General features: G+C 39.9%; 2 protein-coding genes across 4 annotated transcripts in view; one reads left to right on the top strand and one right to left on the bottom strand.

The window, feature by feature from the left end:
* KIF15 (kinesin family member 15) overlaps window positions 1–10,925 on the bottom strand; it is a 62,025-nt gene extending 51,100 nt beyond the window's left edge. For both annotated transcript variants that reach the window (XM_057705583.1, XM_057705584.1), the window contains exons 1-4: window positions 10,844–10,925; window positions 5,831–5,873; window positions 5,156–5,339; window positions 2,689–2,765 (exon numbers count right to left, since the gene is read on the bottom strand). In XM_057705583.1, coding sequence (XP_057561566.1) covers window positions 2,689–2,765; window positions 5,156–5,339; window positions 5,831–5,873; window positions 10,844–10,862 — 323 coding nt within the window. In that variant the 5' untranslated portion in view covers window positions 10,863–10,925. The remainder of the gene's footprint in view (window positions 1–2,688; window positions 2,766–5,155; window positions 5,340–5,830; window positions 5,874–10,843) is intronic.
* A 130-nt stretch (window positions 10,926–11,055) lies between these two features.
* Window positions 11,056–18,481, top strand: KIAA1143 (KIAA1143 ortholog). 2 transcript variants are annotated; one of them, XM_057706589.1, is made up of 5 exons: window positions 11,056–11,231; window positions 13,978–14,122; window positions 14,792–15,008; window positions 15,482–15,605; window positions 16,357–18,481. In XM_057706589.1, the coding sequence occupies exons 1-4, from the start codon at window positions 11,124–11,126 to the stop codon at window positions 15,579–15,581; spliced, it is 570 nt and encodes a 189-aa protein (XP_057562572.1). In that variant the 5' UTR covers window positions 11,056–11,123; the 3' UTR covers window positions 15,582–15,605; window positions 16,357–18,481. The 2 variants fall into 2 exon arrangements, with proteins under 2 accessions (XP_057562572.1, XP_057562571.1); XM_057706588.1 differs by having other exon boundaries at window positions 15,482–18,474.
* The last annotated feature ends 201 nt before the right edge of the window (window positions 18,482–18,682 follow it).

Genomic DNA, 18,682 nt, shown 5'->3' with positions numbered 1-18,682 from the left:
CTGGTAATTGTGGCTCTTATTTCAAATTCATTTTTGAACTTTACCACTCAAAATAGTCTGTGGAAAAAAAATCTTTTTTTTTTCTCAAGAAGACATGAGAAAATGGTTATCTGCTTCACTGTACTGCTCAAGAGAGATCTTTTAGTTCTGCTGAACACAACTGAAAAGCAAGCGTGAAAGGCAAAGGCAAATTTTCAAGGAAGAATGTCTGTGCAAGATGAACCCAAGCTTTAAACTTATTTTTTATTATCCTGCATTTTGAGCCAGTTATGGATGAACCAAGGGCACACACACCAAAAAAGCATCAGCTGCTCCAAGTGAATTACATAATTCACTACATCCTATTAAAAACCTCTGGTTCTAAATAAAATTAGGAAGTCTATTGCTAGAAGAAAAGGAAAAAATAATTACATTACAAATATATTCCTATTTATGAAATAAATCTGAAATGATTCACATTGTGAAAAAATTCACCTTGTATGACTGCGAAGTCATGACTGCCACATTCCAACACTAAACCTACAGCAGTATTTTAAGGCTGCCAACATTTAGAAATTCAGAATCAGCGTGCACTTTTTTTTTTTCGGCTGCGCTGCGTGCCTTGCAGGATCTTAGTTCCCCGACCAGGGACTGAACCTGGTCCATCGGCAGTGAAAGCGCTGAATCCTAACCACTGGACCAGCAGGGGATTCCTATCATTATGCACTTTAAGTGTATATTTGGAAGACAGTTTGACAGTTTCTTATACTATATGACCCAGCAATGTATTCCTACATATTTACTCAAAAGTGATTTGAAAACTTAGTTCACAAAAAACCCAAAATTTGAATGTCTGTTGCACCTTTATTCATAATCGCTAAAAACGGGAAGCAACCAAGATATCCTTTAACAGGGGCATGAATAAAAAAACTGTGGTAAGGTAAATCCACACAGTAAATACTACTCGGCAAAAAAAAAAAAAAAAAAGGAAAGGAAAGAAAGAAAGAAAAAGCTACTGATGAATGCAACAACATAGACAAATCCTAAATGAAAAAAGCCTGATCCGAAAGGCTCCATATTATATGATTCCAATCATATGACACTCTGGAAAAGGCAAAACAATAGGAACAGAAACTATATTAGTATACCCAGGGGCTGGGGGGCAAAGGAGTGGCTGACTATGAACGAGACACAGGAGGAACTTTGAAGGTGGAGGAACTGTTCTCTTCAGTAGGCGTGCTAACTTACACGGGTCTCGGGTCTCGACATTTGTCAAAACACTGTGCAACTGTACATCACAAAGGGGGAACTTTAAAGTATGCAAACTAAATAAATAAGCAAAACACATCAACTAGGATGTCTGAGACACCCGGATGGAATGCATCTAATTGAATTACAAGTTCATGACATACTGCCCTGAAGCGGGTAGGTGGAAAAGGCGCTGGCCTAAATCAGTTTACAAAATGAGGAAACTGTAGGATTTAAGGAAAACAAAAACAAAAACAAAAACAGATCTGTGCATAAACACGGCACTCAGTAAATTTGTTCTTCACAGGGGGACAGGCTAACAATTTTGAATGTGTACTGGGGCTAAACAAATAAATGGATGATGGCAGTGGGAATTCAGGTTTCTGTCAGCAAGGGATGTTACTGACAAACAAGAAACGAAGGCTAGAATGAACCCATGTGGATTCTAAACCCTCGGATTAGTCAGAGACATCAGTATGAACTCAAGTTTACCTTACTGCATATAGAAATGGATAGAAACAGAAACAATAATAGATATGTCTGTATACATGACTTAGTATACATACATGTATTACCTAGCTCTGTCTGCTGAGAAGGCCTAGAGGCAATGACACTCCAGTAGCAATAAACACACCTAGTGCCCTTAGTTTTGAAAAGGCCATTCTCCAATAAAAGGAACCAGGGCTCCTTGCCAAAATGGCTGACTCTTTTTGGCTGACTCTAGGTCTCAGACGGGGAAAATATAAGACAAGCCAGGAGCATATTACAGCATCATAAAGGAAGTGCTCAAAAAACAAAGTGATGTGGCATGTCAAAGGGACACAGAAAGCACCTCAAACAGCTCCCAATGGCCAAGCTAGAACAATATGAGCAACAAGATAAACATAATGTAACATTAGATTAACCCAAAGTATAAAATAAATATACAGAAGTCCACACCATATAAATGAATTAATTAATTAATTAATGGGGGCAAAAAGACAAAGCTTCCTTACAGAAGAATCCCAAGTAACATAAGTAGATCCTCTCCTCTCCAGGAGGTGGAGTTTAATCCCTTCCACCTTGATTATACAGGTGAGGCCAATCAAATCACATGAGTCCTTAAAATTAAAAAACATGCCACGCTCAGTTAGAGAGCCACATGACTAAGGAAGAGCCAGAGTTGCATGCCATTGGCTTGCAAGATGGAGAAAGGGGGCTGTAAGCCAAATAATGTGGGTGGCCTCCAGAAGCCGGAAAAGAGATTCTCCTCTACAGCTTTCAGAAAGGAACATAGCCCTGCTGATGCCTTTATTTTAGCTCAGACACCTGTGTCAAACTTCTGACTTACAGAACTGTAAGATAATAAATTTGTGTTGTTTCAAGCCACTAAGTATGTGGTCATTTGTTACAGCAGCCATAGGAAACAAACAGAAGCACTTACTATTGTACCCTTGTATAAGGACACAGTGAACAACTTACTATGCAAAGATGGTACCATTATAACCGCTCATGCAAGACTCCACAATGCCTTTGGCCACCGTTGAGAACATAGACTCCTACAAATGTAAGCACCAAATATGTTAACATTTCACAAAAATGAAAACACTTTTCCTAAACTACATTCTAAAATATAATAAAATCTGTATGCGAATTTTCATTTGCAGTAACATGAAAATTATATCTACTACAGGAAAAAGGCTAAAATATCTAAGATGATAAAACTGTATAAACATAATTATGTCCATTAACCTCCTATGCAATTTATAGATGTAAAACTCACATCTAGACTTTATATAGAATTTAGCATATTGCTCACAATATTATTACTGTTCACAATAATATATATGTATTAGCATAAAATACATAGCCCTATATGTTCTTCAGTACTTTTCCCACAAGCTTATAATAGTTAATATCTGATTTTTATTTTCATTTTATGTATAAATAGTTGCAGTCTTATCAACAATGCAAGAATTCATAGATCTGCAGTGTCTAGTATAGCAGCCATGAGCCACATATGGCTACAGAGCACCTGAAATGTGGCTAGTCCAACTTGAGATGTGTTGTAAGTATAAAACATACACCAGTTTTAGAAGACTCAACATGAAAAAAAGAAAAAAAAAGAACAGAAAATATCTCATTAATAACTTGCTTTATGTTCATTACATGTTGAAATGGTACTTTAGATATACTAGGTTAAATAAGATACAGAATTAAAATTAATTTTACCTGTTTCTTTCTTACTTTTAAAAAATGTGGGGGGGAGTCAAGGAAGGGAGGGAATACGGGGATATGTGTATAAAAAAAAAATTTTAAAAAATGTAGTCAAAAAAAAAAAAAAATGTGGCTACTAGGGAATTCCCTGGTGGTCCAGTGGTTAGGACTCCGAGCTCTCACTGCTGAGGGTCTGGGTTCAGTCCCTGGTTGGGGAACTAAGATCTCGCAAGCTGTGTGGTGTGACCAAAAATGTGGCTGCTAGAAATTTTAAATTATATATATGGCTTACTTTCTATTTCCATTGTCCAGCCATGCCCTAGATGAAAAAAGAGCTAAAGATCTACGTCTCACCAAAAACATCCATGTATGTAAGGGAATAATCAAGATGTGTGATGTCCAATGCAGTAGCCATTAGCCATATGTGGCTATTACTTAAATTAATTAAAATTAAATAAAAATTAAAAGTCAGGTCCTCAGACGCACTAGTCATATTTCATGTGCTCAACAGCCACATGTGGCTAGGGCATCTGACAAATTAATAGTCTGAAAAGCTGAATTTAAAATTTTAATTAATCTTAATTAATTTAAACTTAAATAGCCATGTGTGGCTAGAGGCTAATATAATGGAGAGCACATTTACAGAACATTTCCATCATTGCAGAAGTTCTGTTGAATAATGCCGACTAGATTTTAACTAAATTGTCATTAATTAGAAAAAGTTATTGACACCATAGCAATCTTTTTTTTTTTTGGTCATGCCCTGTGGCATGTGAAATCTTAGTCCCGCAACCAGGGATCAAACTTGGAAGCGCAAATCTTAACCACTGGACCCTCAGGGGAGTCCCAACGCCATAGTCATCTTAAATCAATCACTCTCTGCTATGGATTGAATGTCTATTAAGTGTGCACTAGCATTATTTCTTAGAAAACAATGTACACGTCTTAATTTAAATATACTTTATTGCTAAAAAATGCCAAAACAATTACAATAGTAACATTGAAGATTACTGATCACAGATCACCATAACAAATATAATAACAAAAAAAACACAAGATATTTCAAGAAATATTGATCAAAATGTGACACAGAGACATGAAGTGAGCAATGCTATTGGAAAAATGATGGTAATGGAGTTGCTCAATGCAGAGCTGCCACAAACCTTCAACTGTAAATAAAAGTGGTAACTGCAAAGCGCAATAAAGCAAGGTATGCCTGTAGTGCCCTTATAAGAAGAGACACAGAATTCTCTCTCTCTCTACCATGTGAGGACACAGTGGAAGGCAGCTGTCCACAAGCCAGGAAGTGAGTCCTCACCAGACAATGGATCTCTTGCACTTGATCTTGGATTTCCCAACCTCCACAACTGTGAGAAATAAATGTTTGTTGTTTAAACCACCCAGCTTATGATATTTGTGTAATAGCAGCCAGAACTAAAACACTCTTCTTAAACTAGGCAGTTCAGCTTTACTTATCAATCATCCAAATGGCTCTGAAAAGTACACCTTCACTAACCTCCATCACTGGTTAGAGAGGGAAAATAAAGCAGGCTTGTCATTCTAGTACAAAGTTTGATGAAGGAAGAAAAATATTTAATAAAATTAAATTTAAAATATTTGTGGAATATTTGAGCTTCCTTATCAAACTAAAGAGACCAGAAATGAAATCCTCCCAAATAACAGAAACGTATATGTTCCAAATGAAAAGTTAAGTTTTGAAAATTATCATTACCTGAGTGGTGTCCATGTCTGCCACATGATCAAACATGAAGATCTTGGGCTCGGGGTTGGAGTGCAGCCGGAGAGTCGTAGAGGAGAGCGCAGATAAGCATAAGTTTTGCTCTCCATCAGCTGATCCAGAACCCTCTGTAGGTGGGCGAATTCGCACAAAAACTTTGATAGTATCACCTTCATTACTAAAGACAAAAAATACAGCAGCTAAGTTTACTGGAGAAAAAAGATCTGAGCCTCATATTGTCTCTAGTGTTTCTATTCTGAGTTTCCCCAACAAAGTCCAAGATCTACCCATTTACATTTACCTCTTTTCAAGAGTCTTACATAACCCACACCCTTTACTGATTTGCTTCACATTAGCCATCTTCAAACCATTTACTTGAAATCAACTGAAAAGGGAGCTCTAAGCTCTGCTTGTCTCTGACTTCCCTCTTAATAGCAATAATAAAATAAGTTATCTCAAGGGAGAATTAGGTTATTGATTCCATCTTTTAGCCTGGAAGGTGGGAGGACAGGGGTTGGGGAGGAGATATAATTTTTCCATATTTCCAGGTAGCCGAGGACAAAGCTTAACTCTGAAACAAGGAACCCTTACTTACTATGCTAAATGGTTGTTTTTAGGAGTACTACATCCCTAATTCTTTCGGTCTCATCAACAAGACTTTTTCCTTACCTTGGTTGGTTAGACTGACAGTTTGTCACATTGCGTAACTCAGCTAGAAAAAAGATAAGAAGTCATTAAAGGTTTTTAAAAGTGCAACATAAAAACCCCATTCTTCCAGCCTGCTCTTTAGCTGCTGACACTCCTCAGTCTCCTGGCTCCCTGGCCTGGGTGTGTCAGGGGACAGGCCTAGATCTTCCTCTCTATTCTAACTGTAAGCAGGTTGCCGGGGCGGGGGGCAGGGGGTAGGGTCCCTGGAGAAAGAGAACCAGGATTTGCTTTCTTGACATAAGAGAACCCATTTTGGCCTAAGCCATGTTGTGACCTAAGCCTGGCGCAATGCTTGCCCTTGAACAGGTCTCAGTAATTAATGATCTTAAGGGAGGGAATGCAGAAACAAGGAGCAGTCAAGAAACCACAGTGCAGCCTTGGAGCAGTGTCTGGGTTCCTCAAGGGATACACACAATACACCTTTGAGATGTGCAGGAACTATGGCCCCTACCCAGGTGGATGATGCAGTTATGATGCTGACCCTTCAGACTTCAATCAACCAAAGCCTGGACTCTGTCAACCTTTGCCCCATCTCTGTGCTACATTTCCTCAGTTCAATCACGTCCCTTCAGGAATGTATACCCTTCGCTTAAAACTTTCTGCATTTTGCTATTCAGGGAGACAATGCTTTGGGAAAGATCCCCGTGTTCTCCCTACTTCCTGTAAGGAATAAATCCTAGAGGTTGCAGAGACCAGTACCAGAGTTGCTACAACATATTATCTAAGATGTCAAGTTTCTAACAAAACAATTACAAGGAATTCAAAGAAACAAGAAAGTGTGACCCATAGACCAGAAAAAAAGCAGGCCTCAGAAATTGCCTGTGAGGGTGCCTACATGCTGGGTTTATCAGGAAAAGACTTCAAAGTAGCCATTATAAACATACACAGAACTAAAGGAAATCATAATTAAGAATTAAAGGAAGGTATGAGGACAATGTCACAAATAGAGAATATCAATAGAGAAATTATAAAAAAGTAACAAATGGAAACTCTGGAGTTGAAAAGTATATCAACTGAAATAAAAATTCACTTGAATAGCTCAAGAGATTTAAACTGGCAGAAAAAAGAACAAGCAAGCTCTAAGATAGATAAATAGAGATTATAAAAGCCAAAGAACAGAGAGAAATAAGGATGAAGAAAAGTGAAGTGAGCCTCAGAGAAATGTGGGACATCACTGAGCATACCAACATACATAAACGGGGAGTATCGGGAGAAGAGAGAAAGAATAGAAAAAATTCAAAGAAATAATGGCCAAAAACCCCAGTTAGGTTAACAGCAGACCTTTCAGCAGAAACAACAGAAGTCAGAGGAATTAGAGAGAGAGTTTGTTGCTAAAAGGCCCACATTATAAGAAATAGTAAAAGAAGTTCTTCAGCCTGAAAGTAAGTGACCACAAACAGTAAAAATTCAAATCCACATGAAAAAAATCAAAGAGCACCAGGTAACAGTGATTAAATAATTATAAAAAACAGTACAAGTGCTTATTTTCTCCTACTCTTACTTGATTTAAAAAACAAGTGTATAAAATAATATGTATATAATGTATTGTTGGGTCTACAGCATATAAAAACATATGTATATTTGCCAATAATAACACAAAGATGGTGGGTAGAAACAAAGACTAAGGAAATAACTAAAGATGATAAAGTAATGTATTGTTGGGTTTTTAACAATAGATGTAACATATTTAACAATAATACCAAAGAAGGGGGTGAAAGGGAATAAGAGCTACATAGGAGCAATGTTTAAACCACTGGAATTAAGCTAGTATAAATCTGAAGCTGACTCTAAGATGTATGTTAAACCATAGAGCAAACATTAAAAAAAAAAAAAAACCTTCAAAAAAGAAAGCAGGGAATTGCCTGGCAGTCCAGTGATTAGGATTCCGAGCTTCCACTATAAGGGCACGGGTTCAATCCCTGGTTGGGAAACCAAGATCCTGCATGCAGCACAGCCAAAAAAAAAAAAAGGGGGTGGGGGTGGGGTGGGTGGAGGCAGTAACGAAACAGAAATAGAGTTACAGATATAGAAGACAACCTTATGGTTACCAGGGGGGTAAAAGGTGGAGAGGGATAAATTGGGAGATTGGGATTCACATATACACACTACTATATATAAAATAGATAACTAATAAAGACCTCCCGTACAGCACAGGGAACTCTACTCAATACTCTGTAATGGCCTATATGGGAAAAGAATTTTAAAAACAGTGGATATATGTATATGTATAACTGACTCACTTTGCTGTACACTTGAAACTAACACAACATTGTAAATCAACTATACTCCAATAAAAATTTAAAAAAAAAGCAGCAAAGGAGGAACAGAGGAACATAAAAGATGTGACACATAGAAAATGAAAACTAAAATGGCAGATGTGAATCCAACCAAATCAATAACAACATGTGAATGCATTAAACAACCCAATCAAAAGGCAGAGATTGTCAGACTAAGATGAAAAAATGTGCTCCAACTATATACTATACTAACACACTTCAGATTCAAAGATACAAACACATTGAAAGTAAAAGGATGAGAAAAGATAACCTCATGCAAACAGCAATCACAAGAAAGCGAGAGTGGCTATACAGGTTTCAGACAAAACAGACTTCAAAACAAAATTAGTAAAGAAGAACATTTTATAATGATAAAAGGTTCAAACTACCAGGAAGATAACACAGATACAAACATATATTCACCTAGTAACAAAACACCAAAATACATGACAAGAAATGAAGGGAGAAATAGACAATTCAACAATAAGAGGTACCATATGACCCTGCAATCCCACTCCTGGGCATATCCAGAGAAAAACATGATCTGAAGGGATACATGCACCCCAGTGTTCACTGCAGCACCATTTACAATAGCAAAGACATGGAAGCAACCTAAATGTCCATTCACAGAGAAATGGATAAAGAAGATGTGATACATATACACAATGGGATATTACTCAGCCATTAAAAAGAGTGAAATAATGCCATTTACCACAACGTGGATGGACCTAGAGATTGTCATACTGAGTGAAGTAAGTCAGAGAAAGAGAAATATCATATGCAGAATCTAAAAAGAAATGATACAAATGAACTAATTTACAAAACAGAAACAGACTCACAGACTCACAGAACAAATTTATGGTTACCGGGAGGAAAGGTGGGGGGGAATGGATAGTTAGGGAGTTTGGGATTGACATGTACACAAGGAACTGCTTGATGTTATGTGGCAGCCTGGATGGGAGCGGAGTTTGGGGGAGAATGCATACATGTATACTTATGGCTGAGTCACTTTGCCATACACCTGAAACTATCACAATATTGTTAATCGGCTATACTCCAGTACAAAATTAAAAGTTTTTTAAAAAAAGAATTTAGAGCAGGCAGATGCTACAATCAGAAAAAAATAAAATAAAATAAAATAAAATAAAATAAAATAAAATATATATGTAACTGAATCACTTTGCTGTACACCTGAAAGATTGTAAGTCAACTATACTTCAATAAAAACCAACCAACCAACCAACCAATCCACCCAAATGCTTTACTCTGCAGTTCAGATAAATAGCTATGGACCAACTAAGAAAACATGATTAAGTTCAGAAAGGGAATCTTAAACTCAGTCAATTTCATGAGGGTTGTATTTCACATTCTCATTTCTCTGATTTCAGTCAGTAACCCACAGTGCCAGTGTTGTCACAAGAAATAACTTCATGAGCACAAAAGTAAGAGCTACAAGGAGCACTGCATGGGCTTTCTCCTCCCCTGTGTTCCCACTTCATGCTCCAGGGCTCTAGACTCCTGGGAATGAAAGGGGGCACTTACCTGGGATGTCATCAACCTCAACTTTGCTAACAAACTTGAAAGGAGCGGGAGAGCGCCCCATGAAAATCACTACCATCATAAAGGAGCGCTGTGAGTACCCTTGCTCCCATCACTTCTCCATGGATACAGACAGGACAGGGTCCTTTAACACAGTCACATACATATGTCACTTTCCATTAAATAAAGGAATGCTCTAATTATAACACAGGCCTCAATTCTCTTGCTTGAGTCCAGATTTACTAAACAAATACTGTGATTGTGCAGAAAACACGATGAACATTTTGCTCCAATAACATAACAACTTGCGTGCTAATATTCCCTGAATACTGAAAATGGGGGAGGAAAAGGAACATTTCTTCAATCTGCTAACACGGGCATCGCCTCGTTACTATTCATACCATTCACTAAGATCCATCAAATCAGCTCTAAACCGGCTTTAAAAACCAAGACTCCTTAAAGGGTTAGGCAATGTAAGAGGTGGGCGCACGTATACAGGAATAGCAGAGGACCAAAAAGTTCGTGAAAATTGAAGGGTTTATCAAACGCAAAAATGACAGGCTCCCCTCCACGAGAAAAAGGAAGAAACTGGACAGGTCTCCTTGACAAGAAAAAAGGGACTGTGCGAATACAAAGACACTACTGAATTCTGGGCTTTAAAAGTCCCTTACCTAAGGAGAGTCCACAGCGGACCCTCCACAAAAGAAAGACGTGCCTGGGACAAGGATAAGTTCTCCCCTTCAGGAATGTCAGTAACGTGGAAATACGCAGAAGTTGGTAAGAGCAGGGGCCGACCCTCAGGCGAAGATGCCTAGGGAGGCAGCCCGAGTCGTGACTCGAGAAGAGGGCAGCGACGAAGCGGCAGGACCGAGAACGGGAGGGGAGAATCAGCAGGTCGCTTAGGAGCCGAGCGCCTGGATGAGGGTTCTCGGTTCCGGTTCTCAGTTCAGTCCCAGCGCCTAGAGCTGCGCCGGGCTCGTAGCGTGCGCCCAACACACAGACGGAAGGGAAGAGAGCTGTTCCTTTAGAGTATTATCTTGGAGAGACAGAGATTCCCAACACCCCTCGCCGCTCAGTCCGCTCCTGCCCTTCACGCTCCGCAGGAAAGCCTGTATTTGGGGGCGGGAACGGGGTCACGAAGCCGGAGCTCCTCACTTACTTTTGCAGCCGGGCGCCATCGTGCCCTCACCCCTCGATCCCGAGACCGACGCAACGAGTGCCCTCACATCCAGCCCCACCGCGCGCGGAGATTCCGCCCACTTAAAATGGCCGCGAATTTAAATTTGGCGCTCAGGTCGGACGTTGACGCCAGAGCGGAGGCCGCCATGTTGCCCGGCCTTGCGTCAGGGGCGGGGCCGACGTGACGTCACGAGTAGGCGCCGTCGTCTCTGGACAGTCTCAAGGCGGCGGGGGGAATTCTGTTTCTCCCCAGAGCAGCTATGAGCAAGCGGAACCAGGTGTCGTACGTGCGGCCAGCCGAGCCGGCGTTCCTGGCCCGCTTCAAGGAACGGGTCGGCTACAAAGAAGGGCCCACCGTAGAAACCAAGGTGAGCCCGGGCCAGTCGCGTTACCGCAGAAACGCGGCCCGCTCCGCCACTTCCGGCTTCTGCTTTGACGTGGAGGCCAGATACTGACGGGTCCTCGGACCCCAGGCTGGTCTTCTTCAAACAACTGCAGCCTCTTACGCCCAGGAAGCTGTTTGTCGTTTTCACAGTGCTGCTGTGTTCTTGAAAATGACTTGACGCAGGTAAAGCGCCTCGTCCTTGGTAGATGGTTAAGAAAGATCATTTTCCTTCTTCTTCATTTTCACTTGCTTGTCCCATAACCTGTAGTTAGCAATGTGGGTGGTAGCACTGTCCCATTTTCCAGGTAAAGAAACTGAGGCTGCTGGATCAAATGACCTAATATTAATTCTCGAGTCTGGAACATCTTTAAGGAATGCCCTAGATCTACTTCTGTGCTCGTTGTTTAAAAAAGAGAGAGAAAAGCAAAAACCTTGAATAGCCTGGATCTGAATAGAAGAAGAGCTTCAGGAAGGAGCCACACCTGAATAGTACAGAAGTTGGAATCGGTGGGGGTCAACTTCTGAGCCCTCCCAGGCTCCTACCGGAACTGATTCACATCAAAATATGCCCTACCTCTTTTAATAGAAAGAGACTATTATTTTTAGGGCACATGTAGAGAAATAAAGAATTTATTTAGCACTTTGTGTCTAGCATTTACATGAAGACCCATCCTCAAGTCACTTAGAACGCAAGATTGGCTTAAGTGCAGTTAATCCAGTGAGTATGTGCTAAACCCAGGCACTGGCCCAGGCTCTGAAAGGACAAAGAGATGGATCTCCAAAATGCCATGTTCTTTAACACCTTCCTGCCTACCTCATCTCAGTCTTCACAGGTCACCACCTCCGCGAAGCCCTTTGAACCTCCCCCAGTTACTCCTCCTTTGTTCTTCTCTTCTATCCATATGTTATCTGCAGTACTCATCATTCTGCATTGCAACTACTTGCTCTCTTGTGTATCTCCACCTTTAAATCGAACACTCTTAAGTATCTTAATCCCTCTCTATATTTTCCTAGTACAGTGCCTGTGGCACCCAGTAGTGGGTGACAAGTTACACTGATTAGATGACTGTGGTGATCATCAGGCAAGGCTTCATGGAGGAAGGGATATTGAGATTGAATCTTGAGCATGGGTAGGTCAGCAGGTAGAGATGGAAGGAACATCATGGGTAAAGGTGTAGAGATGGTGAGTCATGGACTGACTGTGTTTAGAAGTGGTTGAGGGACTGATAGAGGTGAAGCTACATGGACTATTCAGTAAGCAACAAGGAGCATGTTTGGGTAGAGATAACATGATCAGGGAGTGACTGGTCCCCGGGACCAAAAACAGTGAAGATGGCAAAGAAGATGAGGTTTGAGAAAAGGGACATGGTGTCAGCAATGAGGAGAATATGGACCTAATTTTATAGTTTGCTTCAGGTCCTAGCGATGATCATGGGTGTGCATAGTTAACACCTTGAAGATTACAGCTTAGGAGAACTTGGGGAAGAAAAGCTTTCCAATTAACAGCAGTGACTTGAGCTAACACATTTGATCAAGAGACTTCTGTAGACAAATGCCTCATGTTCCTGTGTTTGTGAAACCAACTTCATTCTTAATCATTTTGGCAGTATAATCATTCTAGTAATCTGTTAACAAAAAGAAGAGTTTCATGGGAAATCACTGCGTGGTTATTGACTGAGGCCAGATCCTGCAGGGCTTTGTTGCCCTCTTTGGGAGACAAGGAAGGCTCTGTGAGAGGTGGACTAACAAGCTATTTGAATGGTGTGCATGCCTTCAACCTAGCATTTCCGTTCGAGGAATTTATCAATGTATAAATTTGCATAAGTGAACAAAAATGTGCAGAAATTTTATTATAGTAGGAAAAAACCTGGAAACAACCAAAATTTTTACTTACAAAGAACTGGTCAAATAAATCACTACAATATATAATTAAATACTAGGCAGTGATTTTTTTAAATTGATGATGCCATATGTATCTCAAGGTATTGTGCAAAGGTTTATTTGTTTGTTTTCAGTATAAGAGTTGGGCGAGTGGGGCTTATATGGTGTCTGACATTTGTTAAGAATCTCAATCAACTAGCCAAATGTTACCATTTGTTGCATGTGTAGAGTGAGTACATGGTTTCTGTTACCTTATTCTCTGTACTTTTTACAGAGAATTTAGGAAATTTCATAATTTAAAAAGAAAAAAGTAAGTAAATCATATAGTAGTATGTTCAGGGTCCTGTTTGTATACAAAATGTTTTCTACACCTCCATACACTTAGAATAACAGCTGATGGGATACCCACCAAACAAGCTGCTAGAAGGGAGGAAAGAGCAGAAGGAGGAGGAGGACCTTTTACTTGCTCTTTTCTGTACTTCTGTGGAGTTTATTTTTTGTCACATTTTGAGAGGAGATGGAAGTGACGAGGGCTGATGAGAGAGAGCAGAGGGAACTGCTGTGGTTCAGCACTGCCTTGAGCGGTCTGAATGCTGGCGGCACAGGAAGCCGAGGGCACCTGACATCAGGAACTGCAAGCTGGGGCCCTGCTGAGATGGAAACCCCTGTCCCCTGGACAGGCACCCCAGGATAACTAGCAGGTGGACCTCTTCCCTACTCTGGGGAGCTTAAATTCTTAAGAGTTACCAGAAAATTCACTGCCAAACACATTTTGTCAGTGTTACTCACAGAGACAGTGGTTGTATTTAGTTCAAGGTCAGCAACTTAAATGTTGTTTTTTTTCCTAGAGAATCCAGCTTCAGCTCCCAGATGAAGATGGTGATCACAGTGACAAAGAAGATGAACAGCCCCAAGTGGTGGTTTTAAAAAAGGGAGACTTGTCAGCTGAAGAAGTCATGAAAATTAAAGCAGAAATAAAGGCTGCCAAAGCAGGTATGTCTGAAAGTAAGCTGGTTTTTCTACCAAGTTAACGAGTTAGGTATAAATCATTTTATATAATAGTGTGGTATGTTTGAAGGAGACAGTCCTAGGTTCAAATTTTGGCCTTAACATTTACCAGATGTGTGACCTTGAACAAGTTATTTCACCTCTCAGCCTCAATTACCTCATCAGTAAAATGGCGACAATAACTGTGCCCACCTTATTGGGTTATTATAAGGATTAAGTACAAATTTAAGTAAAAACATCCTGTTTTTAAAAAATTGCTGGTTAGGTTTACAAACTAGTCAAGGCAGAGCTCTATTTAATTAGTGCCTGAAGTGTGGTATGCTATATAGTATTTTTTTCTTTATTTGTAAGTATTTAGTAAATTGCTTTAGGAGGAAATGCTGGAGCTCCAAACAATCACTTTTCAAAATACTGTAAAACCTAGCTGGATTGTAATGATTTAGGGACTGGTGATATTACAGAATACTTTAGTAAGTGAGTTTTTATTAAGTGACTGCATGTCTTGTGGGTGTATAGCTAGAGGCAGTGGAGAAGCCCAGACTGAAATGACTCAAGGACATCTGTAAATACAGTATGAGATTTTCTTGCCATCTGATTCTCCGATAAAGTCAAAATAATGAGAGAAAGTTTTTTAAACTTTGTTTCTTGCTGCAGACGAAGAACCAGCTTCAGCTGATGGAAGAATTATGTATCGAAAACCAGTCAAGCGTTCCTCAGATGAAAAGTATTCTGGTTTAACAGCAAGCTCAAAAAAGAAGAAAACAAATGAAGATAAAATAAATAAGCAGGAATCAGTTAAAAAGAACTCACAAAAGCAAATCAAAAACAGTAGCCTCCTTTCTTTTGACGATGAAGATGGAAATGAAGAAGTGTAAATAAATATCTTGGACTTAAGTCTTCTTTAAGAACACATGGGGTATTTTTTTAAATAATGTTTTTTTTTCCTGTTACAAAGATAATATAAGTTCAGGGACTTCCCTGGTTAAGTGGTTAAGATTCCACACTTCCACTGCAGGGGGCGTGGGTTTGATCCCTGTTTGGGGAACTAAGATCCCATGTGCTGCATGGTGCGGCAAAAAAAAAAAAGATAATACAAGTTCATTGGAGAAAATTTTAAAAATACAGAAAACATTCAGTAAGGTAAAAACTATATCTATCCATCTATACCCTTTTGAGCTGAACTTGTATTATCTTTTTTTTTCCCCTGTATGTTCTCTGTACTGCTTCTCACTTGACATTAGATCATGAGCACTTTTCTAGGTCAGTAACATTCAAAATCCTGACATTAATAGCTACAGAGGATTTTGTAATTAAACAGATCCTGTGTTTTATCTTTCTCTTCAGCAGAACCTCACTTTGGATAAGGGAGATGATCATGTGCCTAGTTACCAGTACTTCCCCAGCTCCTACTGAGGGTAGCCATGTGACAGCTCTGCTAAGTTAAGAGATACAAGTGGATCTTGAACAAGTAAGGATCTAATATGGGTGACCATGTTACAAGTTAGGATCTACTGTATCACATGGTGACTATAATTGATTACACAGTTGAAAAAAAAAAGATACAAGTGGAAGTCTGCTTACTAGGTTTTCTGATACAAAAGGATAGATCTGGCAAGCATGAACCTTTGTCCTCTCTCCATCTTGCCTGGAGCACAAACATGAAACCAAGAAGTACCAGAGCCATTTTGGGACATGAAGATGATGGCCACTTGTTCTGGGTGGTACAGTGGAAAGACTCAGCTTGGATTGTGATGGCATGCTTGGAGGAGCTGCTGCACCAGCCTTGGACTTACTGATACATGAGGATAAACACCCTCTTAGTTAAGCCTGTCAGATTTTTGTTACATGCAGTCTGATGACACAGTGGCAGAACGAGTGTGCACAGAAACCTCCAAGTGTATTTCTAATGATTTCCTTAGAATGAGTTGTTGGAAGCAGAATTACTGAATCAAAGTATCTGAATATTTCTAAAGTTTTTGATGCTTTCAAATTGCTTTCTAGGTAGTTTTTACCATTTTATTCATACCATCTACAAGAGCCCATGTCACCTCATCCATGATAACAGCGCACCACCCTTGAGCTGGAACCAGCCTTTTCATTTTTGTCAATTTGATGCATTGAAAATGGTGTTTAATAGTTAATGACTGGCATTTTTTTTAATTGACCAGGGAAGTGAAACTGTTTTTCATGTTACCTAACCATTTTCCTCATTACTGCAGGTCAACCAAAACTGGAGACTTGTCAAGATCCCATTCTTCACCAGCCAGAAATTAGGAATTTCAGAGATTCCATGTTATGAATTTGGCGCCACATCTGTCTCTCAGCCATTTTAAGACCTAGTGTAAAGAATCCTCAAAAGTGATTCATGTGAGTAGGCTAGCGAGTCCTGAAATAGGCTCTGTAAATTACACACACTAGTCCTGAAGCTGTACTACCTTTAATGTATACTCACTTGGGACAAGCCAGGGTTTTTTCTAATCTGCATCATTGCTATATCTATTCTTGTACTAACACCCCACTGCTTTAATTACTGTAAGTCTTAACAGTACCTAACATAATTAAGAGCAAAATAAATAGAGTTAGAATGAACGAGTATTTCTCTGATTTTTTTTAAAACAGGCCAGTGGTCTCAAAGTGTGGATCCTGGAGAAGCAGCATCAGCACCCCTGGGAACCTAAAGGTGCAAACTTGCAGGCCTTGCCTGAGAATCAGAAATTCTGGGTGTAGGGCCCAGCATTCTCTGTAACAAGCCTGCCAGGTGATTCTGATGCTCACTCAAGCTTGAGAAATACTGATAAAGACTGTTATACGGGAGATAAGACAAAAAATTTAAACAAGTAACATGAAAGACTGTTTAAAAGATCTTAAATCTTGAGATTTATCATATTGATGAAGTCTTTACTGTAGGTGATATTTCTAACAATGTAAGTGTAAGTGTTACCAGCCAGGAAGCACACCTCGTGCTACCAAGACCAAGGTAGGGTGGCAGGTGAGATCTGCTGAGCAGCCATAAGAAAACTGCTTCACCTTTGTAAACTGCTTTCTAGAACAGTGGGTTCTGTTAACTGCATAATCTAGTTTGCTGAGAAAGGTGAATGGGTTTGGGGCCAGAGAAGAGAGGCTAGTCCTTTTCCCTCACAAACTGCCCCCTTGCATCTCAGGAATGGATCATATGAACAGGGCTAGACAAATAGGCCAGTAATGTGATCCCAGGGCTGAGGCAGGAATAGTAAAAAGACAAGACTGGAACATCTTGTGCCCAAAAGGAAGGAGGTCCTCAGAGAATAATGGGGGCATGTCAAAAGGACATTAAGTGGAGGAGAAGGGATAGGTCTTCCTTGCAGTAGAATTCCACTTAATAAATGTAGGAGAAATGATGGAAGTAGAAGATCACCATTTGGCAAATTCCACCATAATTAGATGCAGAGGTCTGAATGGCAACCTTCTAAGAGATAGGTCCCAATCCCTGGAAGCTGTGAATGTTACCTCATGTAGTAAAGTTTTTGCAGGTGTGATTAAATTAAGGTTCTCAAGATAAACAGAGAATCCTGGATTATCTGGGGAGGATCCAAAAGCCATCACTTATTTCCTTGTGAGAGAGGCAGACAGATTAGACATAGACAAGACAATGTGAAGAGAGACAGAGAATGCTCGCAGCCACCAGAAGCTGGAAGAAGCAAGAAAAAGATTCTCCCCTAAAGTCTTCAGAGGGAGTGTGGATCTGCCAACACCTTGACTTCATCCTAAAGAAACTGATTTCAAACTTCTGGCTTCTAGAATTCTGAGAGAATACATTTCTGTTCTTTTAAGCCACCAAGTTTGTGATAGTTTGTTACAGTGGCCATAGGAAAAAAAAAATGCCTAAATGGTGTTAGCAAGGTTCATCAAAAGATGTCAAAATTAGTGGCCAGAAATATGCTGAAAATCACTATTTACATAGTCTCAAAGTATATCTCCACCAGAGATTACAAAAGGAAAACTAGTCATTTACAGTGGAAAACCAGGCAGATGCGACCTTCTCTAAATGATCAAAGTAACATTACCAATAAGAAGTCATGCTGATGTCATGACCTCCCGACATGATGCACTGAGAAGGGCACATCACTTCCCAAAGGCCAAGAAGATCCCCTAGGGCCTTCCTGATGCCCTTTTCAAGGATGGGGCTCAAGTCCAGTACTGTAGAGGCCCAAATCCTATGAGCTGACAATGGCACAGGAATGTCAATACAGACCTCAGGGCTCCTCTGTCAGTGTCAGTGCAAAGATGCCTGCTTATACTTTCTTCTGAAGAAGTTCTTTATTCTGAGATTATGGGTTTCCTATCTCTGGTGCTTCTTCTATGAAATAATGGTTATAACAAACAGTAGGTTAATTTAATGTGCTCACTCATCAAAATAAAAGGTCAACAAATCTATATCAGCCTCCAAAAAATATTTTTAAGTTTATTGCCTAGGAAAGCCAACCATCAGGGCCAGCACTGTCTGATAGTATATTCCACAGTAATGGAAATGTTTCATAGCTTTGCTGTCCCTAGCCACATGTGACC

Source organism: Hippopotamus amphibius, chromosome 13, assembly GCF_030028045.1.
Source record: "Hippopotamus amphibius kiboko isolate mHipAmp2 chromosome 13, mHipAmp2.hap2, whole genome shotgun sequence".
Lineage (NCBI taxonomy): Eukaryota > Metazoa > Chordata > Mammalia > Artiodactyla > Hippopotamidae > Hippopotamus > Hippopotamus amphibius.
The sequence above is the reverse complement of the archived record's forward strand: the minus strand, read 5'-3'. Positions and strand labels throughout refer to the sequence as shown.

Bases quoted from the DNA above. Each gene is read 5' to 3' on its own strand.
- KIAA1143 (XM_057706589.1), top strand. From the start codon at position 11,124: ATGAGCAAGCGGAACCAGGTGTCGTACGTGCGGCCAGCCGAGCCGGCG. The intron at 11,232-13,977 runs GTGAGCCCGGGC...TTTTTTTCCTAG, and splicing joins GGCCCACCGTAGAAACCAAG to AGAATCCAGCTTCAGCTCCC. The intron at 14,123-14,791 runs GTATGTCTGAAA...TTCTTGCTGCAG, and splicing joins AATAAAGGCTGCCAAAGCAG to ACGAAGAACCAGCTTCAGCT.